The 18,809-nt window shown below is 39.7% G+C and overlaps 2 protein-coding genes and 1 long non-coding RNA gene across 3 annotated transcripts; 2 read left to right on the forward strand and 1 right to left on the reverse strand.

The window, feature by feature from the left end:
* The first annotated feature begins 1,978 nt into the window (after positions 1-1,978).
* Positions 1,979-4,163, forward strand: hoxa2b (homeobox A2b). The gene is made up of 2 exons (XM_043689563.1): positions 1,979-2,514; positions 3,037-4,163. Exons 1-2 carry the CDS (start codon positions 2,163-2,165, stop codon positions 3,774-3,776), a joined length of 1,092 nt encoding a protein of 363 aa, XP_043545498.1. The 5' UTR covers positions 1,979-2,162; the 3' UTR covers positions 3,777-4,163.
* An 88-nt stretch (positions 4,164-4,251) lies between these two features.
* LOC122549702 lies at positions 4,252-7,946 on the reverse strand. The gene is made up of 2 exons (XR_006311643.1): positions 7,683-7,946; positions 4,252-4,516 (listed from the first exon to the last, which is right to left on the reverse strand). It is a non-coding gene; the product is annotated as an uncharacterized LOC122549702 (long non-coding RNA).
* A 148-nt stretch (positions 7,947-8,094) lies between these two features.
* Positions 8,095-10,420, forward strand: LOC122549701 (homeobox protein Hox-A1). Its single transcript, XM_043689564.1, has 2 exons — positions 8,095-8,747; positions 9,190-10,420. The coding sequence occupies exons 1-2, from the start codon at positions 8,096-8,098 to the stop codon at positions 9,540-9,542; spliced, it is 1,005 nt and encodes a 334-aa protein (XP_043545499.1). The 5' UTR covers position 8,095; the 3' UTR covers positions 9,543-10,420.
* The last annotated feature ends 8,389 nt before the right edge of the window (positions 10,421-18,809 follow it).

The following is an 18,809-nucleotide window of genomic DNA, read 5'->3' on the forward strand; positions in this document are numbered from 1 at the left end:
GACAGAATGCAAAATGAAATATTAAGAAGTTAGTTGACAAGCTTACCATGTTTCCAAAGATTGACTTGCAACGAAACATGCCCTATAATTGTCATATTTACTCAGTGTTTATTAATTTCCTTAACTGTTAGATCGGAGTAACATTTTCAATTTCGAAAGCTTGCTCTCAAGAAACAACATAAATCTACGTAACCGCTCTCAGAACACAAGAATTTACTCGCAAAACAGTAATAATCTAAGCAGCGTTTCCTATGTTATGTATGATTAAACGTTTTCTTCAAGCCGTATAGATTGCAGAACTGAAGAATTCGCAGCCGGATGAGTGTCTCTTTCCTAAATATTCCAAGCAGCAAAAGTATTAATAGCAATGACATTTTTGTGTCTTAAAACACATCATTTTCACTTTCATTCTGTTTTATGTTGCTAGCAAACTGAATCAAATGCGCTTTGCTTTCGCCCACATGCCCTCTGCAACAGAAAAGCTGTGAAAATCTTCAGAACGCAAACACCTACACATGTTTCACATACAAAAGCGCCATTTAATTGCTAAAGACCTTTCCATTTACAGCTTAGCACGAAAATCTACAGTTCAAACTTAACAGAGGGAAAGCTGGTCAGAATGATTCAATGATTATTTCATATTTTCTCTGAACTCACCCTATTCCTGCGTTATTAGTTCAGTACCATAAGTTATGTTCTGATGATAAGCAAAATATTTTTTGTAACTATTCAAAGGAGGAAGCAGTCTTCTCAGTCTCTAGCTGATGGTATTCGACATTGCACAGAGAAGCTTTAAATGTCTTCTTGGGGGCCAGAACCTGTCAGAGCTTTTGCCGAACAAGATTGATAGGACACATACTTCCTTACAGCTTTGTTTGCGGTATAAGCAAAACGGAGGCCCAGAAAACCACCGCTATTTCCATATTACCCTGTTCAATAAAATCCCTTGATGTTGAGAATCTTTTTAAGTGCGAATATATTTGGTAAATACTGCAAGGCCATAACGAATCTAAGTGCACCGTAAGTTTGTTTAAAGAATCACACCCCACCCCCGCCAACGTCCCCACACTGTTCCACAATTTAAATAGAAGTGTGATTTTTAAAAAGGAATTTGAAATTTTAGTTTGGGAAAATAAAAGCACGCTTTAATTTTTCGTCCATGTCACGCAAAGCCAGGTATATATTCAAACTCTTTCGTTTTATGCTGTTTGTATATAATATATATATGTTTGTGCATTTATTCATGTGCTTGCGCATGTAATTTAAACATAGCAATCCATTACCACCCGCAGTTAATTTTTTGACGTTACAAATTTCACAAAACACAAGAGAATACAATACCTTCAGAGATACGCCTTTTGCGTTTTTCGTTGGTCATAAACAAACGGTTATAAAAATAATATAGTGTAGTATCCAGAATCACCGCCATATTCGACCTCCTGCGTGAATTATTGCCTTCGTACAGCACAATAATCAAAGAAAGTCCGGTACTGTACAAATATGATAATAGGGGGACCAAACTCCCAACGAAAACATGAAGCAAATGGCTGAGCTTCGTCTGTGTAACTTCTTATGTGGCTGGGTTCTGGGGTCCAGTGTCAAAACTTTGAAGATGAATGGATTACTTTGTTAATGACTCTAGGCGTCAGATTTAGGTGCAAGATGATTTGTGAGGTGCTAGTCGTCTTCATGACAGTCGATAACACAGAGAGAAAGAGGAGCCAGCAAGTGTACAGGAGACAGAGAGGAAGAGAGAAAGAAAGAGGCAAGGCCGAATGAACTGATTTCTACTTGCTTTAAAATTTAAAAAATCTTTTTTTCACATTTATTATGGGAAGATGGATCAAAAAAAGTGGAAATCAAAACACTGCTGGCCTTGAATGAGGCGTTTCTCTCCGACTTTTTGGATCAATCACATAGACAGTGCCTTCTTTTGATTAAACCCCAAATTGTCATTGGGCAGACGCAATCATGTGACAGCGAATTCGGTCCAATTTCAACCTTGTCTCCATGAATTCAATAGTTTAATAGTAGCACGGTCCCCATACGGCTGTAATCAGTGAATTAGAAAAAAAAAACCAGCAGCGATATTTATTTTTTTTAAACGGGCCAAAAAATAACTAACACCTAACTTTCTCCCCCAACGTTCTGTGGAGACGGCAATGAATTACGAATTTGAACGAGAAATTGGTTTTATCAATAGTCAGCCGTCGCTTGCTGAGTGCCTGACATCTTTTCCCCCTGTCGGTGATACATTTCAAAGTTCATCAATCAAGAACTCGACGCTTTCACACTCGACAGTGATTCCTCCTCCTTTTGAGCAAACCATCCCCAGCCTGAATCCCAGCAGTCACCCTCGCCAAAACCGGCCAAAACAGAGCCCAAATGGCACAAGCCCTTTACCAGCCGCGACTCTACCACCGGAATACCCCTGGATGAAAGAGAAAAAAAACTCCAAGAAGAATCACCTGCCTGCTTCTTCAGGAGCCGCAGCATCCTGCCTTTCCCAGAGAGGTCAGCTCAAAGACGTTTCATTTCTAATTATTCTCTTAACTTAATCTCGCTTATTTGCATGAATTGTTGAATCAGTTTATTTTTTGTTGTTGTTGCTAGTTAATAATGAAGAGATCGAAGTACTTTTGCCAACTTGTTTAATGGAGGATGATTTATTTGCCAAGCTAGTCAGAAAATGACCTTCTGTGCTCTCCCCATCCTAGAGTTTTGATATTTGACAGTAATGAAGAGTGATAGATGAGCGCACTTTCGTGGTAAAGCAGCTGATGCAGAGCTCACCAAATGTGGAATGGCTGCGGTAAACTTTACTGCAAGATTGGGCTTTGGTGCACGTGTATCTTCTAATATCTTTAATATTTTAGCAAGTGGCAGACGCCACAGCCGTAGTCATTGAAACAATGGGGTTTACTGCATTCAGGCGGCCATTTTGTTGCAGTGAATAGTGTATATTTTTATCTACTTTTGGTTCAAGTGACTACAAACTCTTTTAAATATTGTTTTCCACTCCCCTTTTATTCGTAGAAACTCATGAAATTCAGGATAATACAGGTGGGGGATCGCGGAGGTTAAGGACAGCTTATACAAATACACAGCTTTTGGAGCTGGAAAAAGAATTTCACTTCAACAAGTATCTGTGTCGACCCAGACGGGTGGAGATTGCTGCTTTGCTTGATTTGACTGAAAGGCAAGTGAAAGTCTGGTTTCAAAATAGACGAATGAAACACAAAAGACAGACCCAGTGCAAAGAAAACCAAAACGGCGATGGCAAATTTAAGAATTTGGAGGACAGTGGGCAGACTGAGGATGACGAAGAGAAGTCACTCTTTGAGCAAGGCAACAACAATGTTACAGGCGCTCTCTTGGACAGGGAAGGCTATGGTTTTCAAACCAATGCACTGACTCAACAGCAGGCGCACAATTTACACAATGGAGAATCCCAAAGTTTCCCAGTTTCGCCTTTACCCAGCAATGAGAAAAATCTAAAACATTTTCACCAGCAGTCACCCACTGTTCAAAACTGCCTGTCAACAATGGCCCAGAACTGTGCAGCTGGCTTGAACAATAACAGTCCAGAGGCCCTTGATGTCCCTTCTTTACAGGATTTTAACGTATTTTCCACAGAATCCTGCTTACAGCTTTCAGATGGAGTATCGCCCAGTTTGCCAGGTTCCCTCGACAGCCCTGTGGATCTTTCTGCTGACAGTTTTGACTTTTTTACGGATACTTTAACCACAATCGATTTGCAGCATTTGAACTACTAACTGAAAAGTCGGTGTGAGCAGAATATGCCTTCTTTTAAAATCGTTTCCTTTCCTTCAGTTCCTTTCAAATGGTCAGTATTTTTTTTTCCCTTTTAATCAACTTGAATGTGTTCGAGACCACTTATAATTGCAAAAGTTAGATATTGTCTTTGGACTAATGTCCCGTGTTTTATAACCCGTCATCAGCACTACACCCGTCCCTGACGAAATTTATTGCATAGAAATCTACCGATCTCTACCCTCTTTTCCTTTTGTATTATTTGAAGGTACATTGTCATAAATAATTTGATAGAGCAAATCATTTATACGCTACAGGTAGCCATCCTGAAGCATTTTCTTTCTCAGGTCTATTTTCACTTAATAAATGACTTTCTTTTTTTTCACATAAATGCATTAATAAAATTGAGCAGTCTGGTCAGTGTCGTTATTTACTTTTCTCAAAGCAGTATTTATTGAAGAAGAAAAGAAAGAAGAATAAAAGAATCCAGGATCTTTATTTTACCACTCTACAAAAACAGCAATAAAGTTGTGATTTAAAGCTTCCACTAACATTACCAAGGCTCCGGAAAAGTCAATGAATAATGCCTTTATTAACTTACACAAACTATGCGCCGCTACATTTTAGTATTAACACTTCAATAGAATATACGGAACAGAGGCAAAAAGAAAGTAATCACATTTCGAAGAAAAATCTTCTTAAGTTCACACCCCATGGATACATCTGTCAGCACTCAGAAAATCTAGGAAAGAAGGGGAAAAGTTTAGGAGTGTTCATGTTCACGTGTGCTTGCTATTAAACAAACCTCTTGTTTATAGATGTCAGAATCTAATCTTTATTGCTGATTCCACAATTCCTTATCTCCCTTATTGCCAGTCAGTATCAGCAACATAGAATTCCAAGTGTTTTACTACATCGAGTCAGATTAAACCCCGTCCATACACACACACACACACAAATTGATCCTAAGGATCTCCAGCCTTACTAAGTAGTTTATTGTTTTACTACTCATATCGAAATAGCGTTTAATATCGAAATCCAGGTTCATACAAATGAAGTCAAACCTTGTTTTTAAGAAAAAGGGAAAGCCGCTTTAAAAAGTACCTTTTCAGCCCAAAATCTTTAATCGGTCACAATCTTTTGTCTTGAAAACAAAAATCTCCAGAAGACATGATCGTAAATCTTGACCCATATTTTATAAAACACAAGGCATTCTGTGCTTCCTCATTGCATCTGTATTTGTGTAAATGAAATAGCAGCTGGAGGAATGCATTCCCATTGTGCGCTAGGCTTTTTAAGCCGCAGTTTTTTTTTGTTTTAATGCCTCTTCTAACATCCCACTCCTTCTACACCCCCTCTCCCGAGGAACACGTTGCAACGCTTCTTCCAATTGATCAGGAACTTTCACTATTAGTGGCGGTGTGTTTGTGTTGCCATTTATAAAAGCACGTTGGGCTTTTGCGTAAGCAGTGACAGGAACAGCTCTGGAGGTAATTCTTCCCAAACTCATAAATCAAAGCTATTTTATGAATGAGAATGTCATCAAATGGATCAATCGCAGCAGTACATACGGAAAAAAAAACATCTTACGTATTTGCCTGGACCAGGGAACCCCTGTCAGTTTCTAACTTGTAGGCGTTGAGTCGTAATTCATTTTCACTGTTTTATATAAAGAGCACAGCGTTTTCCACTGCTGCTACTGATTCTTCCTTCGAATTGAGTCTCCCTACGTGAGGATTTATAATGATTGCCTGGAGGTCCAATAGTTTAATCATTAAGCACGGAAGTCATGGGAAAGATTTTTTTTAACTTCATACTATTTAATGGCTTTGTGCTCAGGCTTTTTCTTTAATTTTATCAATTTCATTATCAGGCCGCTGTAATCTTGTGTAAAGGGAAGGCGATGCTTCCTTATTGAAAACAAACCGCACGGGCAAATAGTGACACATTGTCGATAGCTTGTCGCGATTAAAACAAGTCTTCACACGACATAATGGGCAGCTTGCTATAGGAGATGTGTCTTTACCCCGAAAGCACAATGGAAGAGACTCGCCCGGTTCCTCAGAACCATTAGCTTTCAGGCCACACTGGACGGCGTATGGCGACGGCGATTAACCGAAAATGCTCAAAGCCAGGCCTTGGTTTTACCGGGGTTCGGGGTGGGGGGTGGGGATGGGGCTGACTGCTCAGGGAAGAATTGGGAAAGCTCCCTCAAGAGAATACTTCCTCTGGGAAAGAGGAGGGGAGGGGGGATTTTTATTGTACAAAACTGAAAAACAACAAAAAAGGCATTTTTGTTGTTGTTGAAAACGATTCAATCCAGATTTTCTTTCAGCAAGCACTTTCCGCGACTGTGTATACAGATCTGGAAATAAAGATGGCGGAGCTGAATGCAAATCTGTTCATTTGTTTTAACTTAAGGAACATACGGACAGTGGGAGGACTGTACGGATTTATAGCTGATGTCTCATATGGCGAAAAATCAATTTCCGAGGTATCTCGATAAAATTACCGTTGTGAACACAAACAAGAGATGTTTCATAACACTCAACAACAAAGGTTTCTGTCCCTTCGAGCTTTGCAATTCATTTCAGTGCAATTGTTTTTGCTTACCCTTAAAGTAAATAGTTCATTGGTCTCTTGAATTTAAAACTGGGGTTTTCCTGAGCATTGTTCAATCGATAAGGCTGATAAAATCGCCAACGGCCAGACGTATATTTTGTTTAAAAAAAAACTTGCGAGTTATTTTTAGGTAATTTCTCTTTCGCCAATTTTAGGAAATCAATGTAGTAATGAACATACATTCAGACCACACACGGTAATTTTTAGCTCCTTTTCCACTGCACGTGGATCAGTACTTAAAATAGATCCCCCTCTATTTTATTGAGGCATTTACTTTAATTAATTGGGCGTCAAATGTTTAAAAGGCTAAATAATCTCCTTGTTCCACATGTGATCATCATTCCACAGTGCTGGCTTACAGGTTTGCAGTAGGGTTAGGAACCACCGTTTGGCGTAACTAACTAATCCGAGTAAATTGCTATATCTCAGCCTCACCAACGTCACTCTGTAATGTGCAAAAGATTGATCTGAAATCACCACCGGCTCTGACTGCTCGGATAGGTCTCTCCAGGAAGCTGACAGATGGGTGGCAGCGCCTTGCAAGCGACCATGTTTGGTTACATTATGCCTCAGCCAAGGATTGTTATTATTCACATCGGTATGAAACACAACCCGTCTGATTCCCGCTTCAACCAGTATAAATAGGCAGGCAGCCAATATGATCTCGAAGACACTTTGGCTGCCCAAAACCCTATAGTGAGGGGATGCTCCCGCCAGCCTGTGTTCGATTGAAAAGCCTGCTCATTTCCATGCCAATAGCGAGAAACCTGAGGACTGGCAAAGGCCAGGCCTTGATAGGCTGTTGCATGTTTCCTTGTGACATTATTGCATAGTAAAGGCATGGCGCCTCCTTTTACAAGAGTGCACCATATCACATACAGCTTAAATACAAATCTCTGCACCATAAACCCCGTCGTCCAATCAATCATCTTACCCTTTTGTTTTCAGGGTCATCTTCACAGTTGTGCTGCACTGGGTAGGGTATAATCAGTTCATAATATGCATAGGCCTGAACTCAACACAGCTCTGCAGCAGCTACCTGGGTTTTCTTTCACTAAAGTGCACGAAGTGATCTGACACCCAACAGATCCGCTTTGCATAGCTTTCCCCCGACCTACGTATAACTATCTCAGCATGAAAAACAAATCACCGCTCTCACGGACACACAATGCTACAGCAGAGACACCAGAGAGTGACACGGATTCCTTGCTTGTAGTGGAGCACTCCGATGCCATTCCCCTTACCCTTACAGGGTCTGGCTGTTAGGTATTTATCCAGCGACCTACCTGAGAGCGAAGCTGCTGCGCGGAACGGGACGGGCTATTTCTCCCCATTGCAGACTCGCGGTAACTCTTAAATGGCGCTGCAGGTCCGAAGAGGAACAGTACGTGCATCTTGAACCAATTCCTGCTGCATTCTGCCGGGCATGCTTTGAAGTATAATGCATTCGAGGGCTAATAATGCGCGTAACCTTGATGGGAGAGCGTTTGTAATTTCAATGCAAGTAAAACGGTGATCGATCAGCAGCAAGCGCATGCAAACTTCACAGGCAGCCCGGCGATTGGGCGGGTTTGGTCACGTGGCGACACTTGCCAGTATATTGATATCAGTTTCTTTCAGCCCCATTGAGGAAGTGGGCAAGTTGGCACGGTCCATCCAGGCTGGTGGACTTTATATGCTGGTTATACCCCAGTGACAGATGGACAATGCAAGGATGAACACCTTCCTAGACTATTCCATCATTAACGGAGACACTGGGGCCTGCTCTTCCAGAAGTTACCATGCAGATCCAGGAATTGCAACTTATCAGTCTTGTGCCGTTAGTAATAATAACTGCACCGCTGATGAGCGCTACATCGTGGCCAGAAGTGTCCAAATAGGTGCTCCACCTCCTCCTCCTCATCATCATCACCAGTCTAGCTATACACACCACAACAACCTGGGCATATCCTACAGTGCCCACCCCAACTGTGGAGCAGGATACCCAGCCCAGAGCTTTAGCACAGGCTACAGTCATCATCATTATTCATTGAACCAAGAGGCGGATGGTAACGGAGGGTACCCTCAGTGTGCTCCTGCTGTCTACCCTGGGAACATTGGCTCAGCCATCAGCCCGCATCAGCACGGCTATGGTGGGATGGTGGGGCCAGGCCAATATTCCCATCACCCCTACAGGCAAGAGCAGCAGCAGCAGCAGCAGCAGTCCAGTTTAGCCTTAGTTGCAGGCTGTCACCCTTCGTCCCCCGCCCACGGCAGCCATCAGGAAGCCTGCTGCTCCCCGTCTGCTGAGACCCCTCCCCCAGCACAGACCTTTGACTGGATGAAGGTGAAGAGGAACCCTCCGAAAACAGGTAAATTCTATTTTCGAGGTGCAATTCCTTTCCACAGGTAATTCATTATCAGGTGAAAACCGACACTAGCAGATCGGGTGGAGGGGAAAGCGTGTCAGACTCGAATTGAAAGAAATCATGATCTGTTGCACATTGTTTAAGATGATCGAATGGCCGCAGCTTTCGTCCAACTTGTCTTTTTTTCATCTATTCTTTCCTTTCCAGTCTTATCAGCAGAGTGTGAAGCATAATTTAAGCATCAACTAACTGATGACATGCAACAGTTGTAGTGTAATCCTTTTCGGCTTTTCATGACAAGACATTCCCAAACTACTGAAATGGGAATGATTGATTATCCATACAGTGAGCTGAGTCCGGCTGTCCCAAGCAATTGTCACAGCTTACCTGTAAGAATCCCTGCCTGACTTACCTATTGTGTGCTCCTTTCTATTCACTGATTTAGGGAAGGCGGGGGAGTACGGTTTTGTCGGTCAGCCCAATACAGTGAGAACCAATTTCAGCACAAAGCAGCTAACCGAGTTGGAGAAAGAGTTTCACTTCAACAAGTACTTGACGCGGGCCAGGCGGGTGGAAATCGCGGCTGCCCTTCAACTCAACGAAACCCAGGTAAAAATCTGGTTCCAGAATCGGCGAATGAAGCAGAAAAAGCGGGAGAAGGAGGGCTTCGCCTCAGTTTCTCCGGCCACTCCTGGGAGTGAAGCGAACACAGAAGACACCTCAGACAAATCGAACTCTACCTCGTCGACCCCCTCCCCATCATCATCTACCTCAGAAACGATTCATACTTCAGGCTGAAACATTCCACAGTAACCCCCAAAACTGGGAACCAATTCATTTGATAGTTGTTTCAAGTTAAGAGGGAAAGATGTAATGAGACACAAATTTATCGGTAACAACTCCGAATAAACTTATTTTCTTTGGGGAAATGAATCTGCCAATCTCTAAACGTACTAGAGGTGCACTATTATAGAAGTGTTTACACTGAGAACCAACTACTGTATAATATAATTGTCCTATTTTAATTTAATAATGTGTTGCATATATTGTAAGCTGCGCTGGTTGTATATATTTTGTCAAGAGTTTTATCTTTTTACAAGTATTTTCTAAAAAATTAATACTGAAAGCCAGGGTCCAGAGACCATAATATGACATAGCTGTAGAGTTTTTATAAGCGAAGTGTTATCAATGATTCGAAATATACGTCAAATGTTTCTTGTACTTTCAGAAAGCGGAGCTGAGTAGATAGGAGAGCTCTCCTGAAACTGACGAAGATTATATGTACAGAAATTACCATTGCACTGGGCTATGTATAACTTAAAACAATGTTAAATGTGTTCCCCCCTCCAATGTAAATGGGTTGTCTCAAGACCAGCAGTAGCACCTTGTTAAAATACCTCAAAATGATCATGTTTACTCCGATATTTGTTGGACTTGATTTCATAAACTACCTGTCAATGTAAGTTACAGCCAAACGATTGTTATTTTGTGTGCGGAATTTTGCATGAGACAATGCTGTCAGTGTGTACTTAACCCATTGCTGAGTTTTATCAGTTTTCCTGTGTGACTAAATGTATTATACAATCAGCACGTGATTTGAATCAGTTCTGAGATTTTCTGCGATTGAAATCCAGGACAGAATTTACGGGTCCAAATAATAAATTATATTAAAATGCTGCGTTTCTCTGTGCTGTTACAGTTGCATGTACGTTATATTAAGCATGCTACAATTTCTCTACCCTCTGCATGAACTTACATACTCATCAACAGTGTTCAAAATCGTCCTTCGCATCCCGGACACTTTTAACATTTCATTTTATTTATTTAATTTATTTATTTGAGTTTCATTTATTTCAGGTTTTAAATAGATAAAGCAAAGAGAGAACTCATGAAGTTCATGTTCACCGCTTCAACTAAACTGAATCTAAAGTCAAATGAGACAAGTTATTTTGTTCAAAGACCTGAGAGTCTTGAAAGAAGCTTTTAAAGTAACGTTAAATGCCTCATACAGTGCATCTATATACTGACCTTTTCACCTTGAATAGCTTATTTACATATATGTAAACAGGGCACTCTCAATGACAGTGGTTGTCATCAACTTGCCTTGCTTCAGAAAGGCAACAAAGAATTCACTGCATTCACATTCACACTCCAACAAACGAAGTGTAAGAAATGGAAACAAAACGCAAGATTATCGAAATAAGGTTCTGAACTAAACTATTCTCGAATTGTTTTGACCGAACAGACCACAGACGCCGCGTGACTAGAATGTCACTGGCATTTGCTTCAGAAACATGATTAGATGCAGTTTGGTGTCAATAGCAAAAGTCGATGGTGTTTTAGGGCATGTCGGCCATATCAAGGGAGATGTCTGCTGTAGAGCTGTCTGCCTTTGGAAGGTTGGGTTCGACGCAAAAGAGCCTCAAAGAAAACTCCAACTTAGTCTTACGTGCAGTTCCAGCATCATTTTCTGTTTACTAAAGAAAACAAATTAAACAAAGTCAAAATTCGGCAAGAGTGAAGTAATATGCCTCTGAATCTTTTGAATAACTACTGGAATTGATTCTCAGTTCGCTATCAATTCATTTAACTGTAGCACATTAAGAATAACGAGAGTTTAGCATTTGAAAAGACATGCCTTCAAACAATTTCAGATAATAGACAAAAAAAGACGCATTTGTACCTGCACTTCAGGACGATAAGATAATCCCGTGGTGTATTATAGCCAGTGAAGGACTTCTGTAGTAATCACTGACATAGAGTAGGAAATGAAATCAATTGTAGTAGCCTGGAAATACAAGATTCCAAGTGGAACATCTCAGGTTTTATGCACTAAATTCCTCAATGTTAAATTATAATTGTTAGAGTCTCCAATACAAACTGTTACAAAGCTTTTGAAACTAGAATTTCAGGGTCTCCGCTTTTACACGGGTTGCAATGCCCTGCCATCTGTTGCTAGCGATTAGATGTAAAATCCGATCGCGTGGAATCCACTTACTTTCTCACATTGGATATTTCACTTCTCGTTATAATAAACACCCGGCACTAGTCCACGGTAAGAGGAAACAAGTTCATGTTTCCCCTTAGGACGTTTTACTGATTTTTAAAACAACAGAATCATCAGTGAATACACATCTAAATACTGGGGCAATATTTTCACCATTTGTCGTTTGCACATTTCTTTACAGAAAGTTAGACCGCAACGCGGAAGCTTAAAGAAGCCCAGTACTCAGGAGCTAACTTAATCCAAATGCCATGATTTGCTGGCAAAGGAATAGCAGACTTTAATGCACTTTCAAATATTTTAAACTGACATGGAATTGGTTTTCAGAAAGCACCGCAGGGAGATTTCAGTCATAACATCCAACATTAAATGTGGGATGGGTTCGATCTTATATGCTGTGATGATTTGGCTCCGCCAGCCAGTGTAGGCATGATGGGCTGAATGGTCTCCATCACAGTAACAATTCTGCGATTATCTCCCCTGTACCAGATGTCATCATGTTATTGCCTCCCGAAGACACTCTCATTATTTCTACATTAAGTCACCTCTTCTGCAGCATCGATTCCTAATAGTTTTCTTCGGAAACTATTTTTTAAAAAGGAATCGGAGACGAGCAGGACCATCCCCAGACCACAACCCTCATCCATTTAAATGTCCACCCTCTTGAATTTACCTTTTCCAATGCAGAGATCCTGCATTTTCCTCCAGGGCAATCAGATTAAAGCTGATCAATATTTACTCAGTGTGAAAGGCTGACTGAAAACCCCATAGCTAAAGAAACTGTTCCACTCGGCCTGCTCAGCCTTGTTTAATCTCCAGTTCACTGAAAGTTCAGGCCGAAATTAATTCAGAGTTGGGTCATTTTCAAATTAGCCCTCCCGTTTTCGCTCGGGGTGAGCCCCAGCGACAAACTCCAGACAAATCCCTCGCACCAGCGACACAGTGTAAGCAAACTACGCATAATTACAAAAAAACCTTCTCCGAATACACACTAAAGTACAGGGTATTAAGCAAATTGTTATCCTTGTTTGAGGTCAAAGTTCATTCTATCACTGAATAAATGAATATTTAATGATGCTTTATTGCCCCATTCTAATGACAGGTCACGTTCTGAGTAATCTTCTTTATAAACATTGACGTCCTAATCGATACTAGGGTTTAGTTTTATGTCAGAACGGAGACAAAAATGGTCAGCCACTATTGCAGGTCTAACGAGACTTTTGACACTTGATATTGTTTAATATAACGATCTACTTTGCTGAAAGATGGGAAGTTGCAACGCAGCCCTGAATCATTTGGTATTCATTGAGTTTATAGCAACAACTTACAACGGCATTCTAACCAGCTTGCTTAAAATCATCAAGCGCGCTTACATCTCAGATTGGAAGATATTTCCCCACATTGCAGCGCCGTAATGTTCAGCATCAGTCTAGTTTTCACACTTGCTATAATTTTGTAATATGCATGAAGTTTTCTGTGTTTGCAGTGTGATGACGTTCAGCATGAAGTCTATGTAACCCCGTGTAACTTTATGTAAGGAGTTAACAGCAAAGGCCGCAAATAGAATAGATCAATCAGGGCAAATATCGCTCATAATAAATCGATCTAATTTAAAAGATCTTTCCTGAATGCAACATAACTAAGCTGTAAAGACCAGTAAACGACGTCCAGCTAAAATTGTCAAATCAGCTCTTCAACTCTCAATCATTTATCGCCGTTAGGACAATGAGCGAGCAAAAACAATTTAACAAAATGAAGAAACGTTTAAAGAGAAATCTACACATAAGACAACGAGACAAATATTGAAGGAATGCGGAAGAACTGTTAATGAAGTGCATTATTAATTACCTACAATATGAATAGCTATGGAAGATGCAGCAAAGCGAAAAGCAAAGGTGCAGCATAAATCTAACAGGAGCCAGAGGATACCCAACTATCAAGTTATCAAAAGCACAACTTAAATCATTACAAAATTGGTAGAAATCTTTTTTCTTTTCAACAAGCTAGTTGACATTTCTATTGAAACCATTTCAAGTACATGTGTTTTCTACTGTGCGGTTTCACAAGAGGTTCTTGGGAACAGGAAATTAACAAGATCGCTTGTAAATTTCAGTTGAAACAACCTCTAACTGCCTTTGCCATTGTGAAGAGTAAGGCAAAGCAGTTCGCGAATTTCTGTGAGCCTCATTGGAAATATTCTCCATATTTGTCAACTTAGGCTGATATTGATTTAGTTAGACAGTAGTTGCTGTTGTCATGAACGTAGAATAGAAAACTCCAAACGTTTCTTGCATTTACAAATTTGCTTTAAATACAACAGGCTTGAACTGAACAGCCAGTACAGTATTAATCTACATCATAGCACAGCAATTTGTTTTGAAATAATTAACTGAGACTACGCGCAGGACAATCCCAGTTTTGACCTTTTGATAGTTTTGCCCATAAGGTTAAACAAACGTACGTCAGATTGTAAGGACCGATTCATGATTCTAAGAGGCCATGCTATGAAGTTAGCAATGCAACAGGAGCTCTCGAGTGATACCTCATATTTTATATTTATCAACAGTAGTGTAGCTTATTATTACGTTCAAGAGGAACAAGTTGTCAAGTACTGAGACATAGGAATTATTAACAAAACAAACCGTCCACATGTTACAAATTAACACTCACTTATTCTTTCTTCTGTCCCATACCTTACATAGTATTAGCCAAAATACCAAAATATTTAAACAAAATCCACAATCATTTGTATCCAATTTTTATTCTGACGTATATGACAGTTTGGAAGAATCGCCGAACTCCTGTAATTTACCAATAGAAGGTGCATAGTGTTTCATTAAACTTTTCCGTTAATCATTATGGTCATATATGGTGACCTACATTCACGTATGTACCAGGGATCTGTCTTTCTCTTGTCCTGTTGTACTAATATAAAATTTCGAAATTCAATGATATTGATCGTTAGTTTAAGCATAATTCTCACAGTTAATACCAGGCAGTATGGAGGGGCTACGGAATCGATAATAATCAGAATGGTTAATGGTATGAACCGTATTCCGCGCTATTTTATACAAGTTCACAATTCAGGAGAGTACTGCCATTTACTTGCATCAAACCAAATTTTCAAAAACCTTCACTTCAAAATGGAGAGATCGGGTTTCGAGCTAAAACGTAATTTTTAAGAATTTCGATTATATTTCGTTCAATTGACGTGAACAGAAACAGCCAAGCCTATTTTGAAATGGCTTGGGAAATCCACAGCAAAATTCTATATCTGGCAACCGTTTGGTTAGTCCTATTTATCAACTAGTCCAAAATCTGCACTTTCAAAGACAATGCATTGGTCGCAGCTTTAGGTTAGGAACGCCTCATGATCAAAACTTTTCTACAATTGTACAACTCTCTTTGAAGTTTTCGAAGGTAATTTTGTAATTTTTGAGAGGTAGCAGTAATGTTATAAATACAGATGAACGCAGAGAGTCATTATTCTCATCCTTCTAGCAAGAGTCGCTTTGCTGGCTTGGAGGCAATCAAAGCATAGGACTTGAAAATGTTCGATATTTCAGGCTGGAATCGCCGTGCGACAAGGTAAGAAACTCCGAGTGACATTCAGCTTGAGGCACGCTGTCCTTCGGTGGATGGCACCATGGAATGGTTACACCACAGAAGGAAGCTCATCGTCCTGGCCCTGTAAATGCACCATATTTAGCACATACCAATTTCCCAAAGCTGCAATCTGCTGATAATTCTGCCCAATTCCGTTTTATGCGGCGCCCTTTCGCCAAAATGGTAAAACATGGAAAACCTTCATAAGCAAATCGTGCAAATTCAATATATTTTGTTAAAATGGAATATCAATTATTTACGAAGATCGTGCTGGATTCATTCTTAAACATTACCTGTCAACAAACGTATATCGAGTGCAAACCTGATATAAGATTGCTCTTTTAAATGATTACTTGTCAGCTTTTTATATGTCTCAACACTGTTTTGGAAAGCTATAAGGTAAATATACACTCCTCCGCAAACAATGCAGATTTAACTTGTAAAATATGTGTTCCAAAACGTAGGGTTACTGGTAATTATGAATCTGCTACAAGCGACTGGGTAGTCTGATCATTCTCGCTAATTGTCTTTCTCGTATCCTGTTTGGGCGCTGTCTTGGGCTGAGGGACTTGTTTGCTATAAAAAGCAATGAAAGTTTCGCTTTGGGTTGCGGAAGATCGTTGTAAGAAGGCGAGCGATCTTACGTCTTTGCACATTGTAACCTGCCGGTCTGGCTGCAGTTTGACGCCTGGACCGCAATTGTGCCGCTTACACTTGGAATCTGACTCGTTTAGTACCTGCAACATCAAAGTCACTTATTCTGGCGTTTTTATAAAATAATTTGTTTGAAAAAAAAGATGTGTTTTGCTCCTCTTCAGCTTGTCGCAGAATTGTGTACATGCAGGACCAGACAGAGAAGAACAAGTCATGAGCTCTTGTACAAACCCATAGTACTTAAGGTAATAGGAAAATTCTGGCATGTTGAATTGTACTGTCACTTGCCGACTTAGTTTCTTTATGTTTCAAACTTATGGTTCTTTAAAAATATTTCCAAGCAATATTTAAAAAATCCATCTGATATTCGATTTAAGATAGTTTGAATGCCATTTAGATACAGATAAATTCTCCGTATGCCATATGCTAATATCTACCGTACAACAAAACACTTATTCAGCTGAGGTTAAAATTATAGAACAGAATTATCCAAAAGTCCTATAAAAAACAGGATTGATCTCAGTGATGTCTTAAATTTTATTATTGGAACCAAACTGTGCCCCTTAAAATAAGATGATGTCATATCGTAAACATACCCTCCAACAGTATGCTTAGTTTGCATGTGAATGACATACGTCCTCAAGATTTGTTTCTCTTTAATCTGTGTATGAGTTTTGATCCAAGTACAAGATTTCTGTGAATAGCTTTCTCTGTGAATGCCAACCAATATTTCAACGGCACTTTAAAGCCTGTTTCTAGTACATCCCTGGAAGAATGACCTGAGAGAAGTTACACTTCTTTGTAATGGTTCATATGGCCGGAAACTATGAAAAAGTTGGTTTCTCAGCATAATTAAAACCTGGAATTAAACTGCAAGAGGTCGGTTTTGTATATAGAGTTTTAAATTATGCAGGAAAGATGTGCGAGCTCAGGAAAATATAAATTAGTAAGCAATGAAATAATTGTTGAAGACATAGTGCAGAGAAGCAAAGTAGCAATGTGATTTAAAAAAAGAACAAGCAGTGTGGTAGGAAGGGCTGGAAATTGAACAGACCTTTGAGGACTTTTGTGAATTTTAGTGATGATGGATACATAATGGAAAAACTAACAAATTAAAGATGTGAATATGTGTGAATATATAAAGCTCACACTACAAAATAGATGAGTTCATAGCACAGGTGTGAATACATAGAATTGATCTTTAAGAAACATTTTGCAGATGCATTGCGGAGTGGCCAGCAAGAATTCAATACTCCAGAATACCTGCTCTTAAACAAAAGATGTAAAATAGAAAAAGGTGGAGAAGGGGTAACTTTGAGAATAAAATATGGGATAATATCTGTTGAGAGTGAGAGTCCTGGCTCAGGAAGTCAAGATTTAGAATCCATTTGGGTGCAGCTAATGAACAATTGGGGGAAGAAAGCAATACTGGGAGTAGTTTATAATTTGAAGCATTAGACAGAGCAGAAATAAGGAAATCACCCAATTTTTATTCCCCCTCTGTCAGAGAGGTGAAACAACTCTTATGAAAATCACAAATGATATCTTGAGTGAGTATGACAAAGGTAAACCATCCAAGCTTGTCTCACTTGACCTATTTTCACTTTTTGACATGGGTGACCACACAATTCACCTCAGACATCTCTGCAGGTTGTCAAGCTGGTTTGAAATGAATATATCTGGTTCCATTAATGTCAACCCATAATTATAGTCAGAGAATAACCTACAGTGCTGTAGTATCCCACTCATACATCATTACCTCGGGTGTCCTCCAAAACTCCCTGGTTCGCCTCTTGCTAATCCTCATCTACAAGTCTTATTGTGTTGATAAAGATGTTTAGCTACGTCATTCTATGTTGGAATTCACTTCCTCAATCCCTCCTCCTCTCTTTCATATTTTCCACTGCAAAGATGCTCTCAGACCTGCTGAATTTCACCAGCAATGTTTGTTTATGTTTCAGAGCTCCGGCATCCACAGTTCTTTGTTTTATTTTAAAGTCTACCTCTTTGGCAAAGATTTTGGTCTTTCACTATAACATTGCCTTATCTTGCTTGGTGTCATATTTTTGTTTATGTTGGTCCAAAGAAACACCTTAAGATGTTTTTGTTATAAGAAAGACGTCATATAATACAAGTTGCTGTTATTGGCAATATGATCCAAAAATACAGCATCAGTTTCCATATATACAATTAAATACCTGCACCCAACTTCACATCACCACCAGCATTCTTGATCTTTCCACTTTCTTCAAATTGTCAGACTTCGACTGCCATTCAGGACTGAACAAGCAAAAATCTCCAAAAATTAAATATCGGGAAAACTGAAATCTTATTCTTGGTTCCTAGCTCAAACATTGTACACTAGTCACAACACCATTGATTTCCTTGGAAACCAGCTGAGACTGAGCCAAATTGTTTACTATCTTGGTGCTATACTAACCTGAAATAAACTTTGGATTCCATCACTTTGACCACCCATTTCTATGTCAGCAATATTGCCTGATTTGGTTCCTGGCACAGCTTATCTGCTTCTGATGTACTCATCACTACCTTTGTTACACAAAAAAATGACTATTCTGATGTGCACCTGGCCAATATCCTCCATTCCATCCTTCGTAAACTGAAGGAAATCCAGAACTCTTTCACTCAACTCTTAAATTGCATCAAGTTCTGTTCACCCATCAGCTGTGCATACTGACCTACATTTGATCCTGGTTGGACAACTTTTAAATTTTAAGGTTTTTCACTCTTGTTTTTAAATCCTTCCATGTTTTCACCTTTCCTGTTCTTATAACATTTTT

The sequence above is a fragment of the Chiloscyllium plagiosum genome, chromosome 5 (genome assembly GCF_004010195.1).
Source record: "Chiloscyllium plagiosum isolate BGI_BamShark_2017 chromosome 5, ASM401019v2, whole genome shotgun sequence".
Classification (NCBI taxonomy): domain Eukaryota; kingdom Metazoa; phylum Chordata; class Chondrichthyes; order Orectolobiformes; family Hemiscylliidae; genus Chiloscyllium; species Chiloscyllium plagiosum.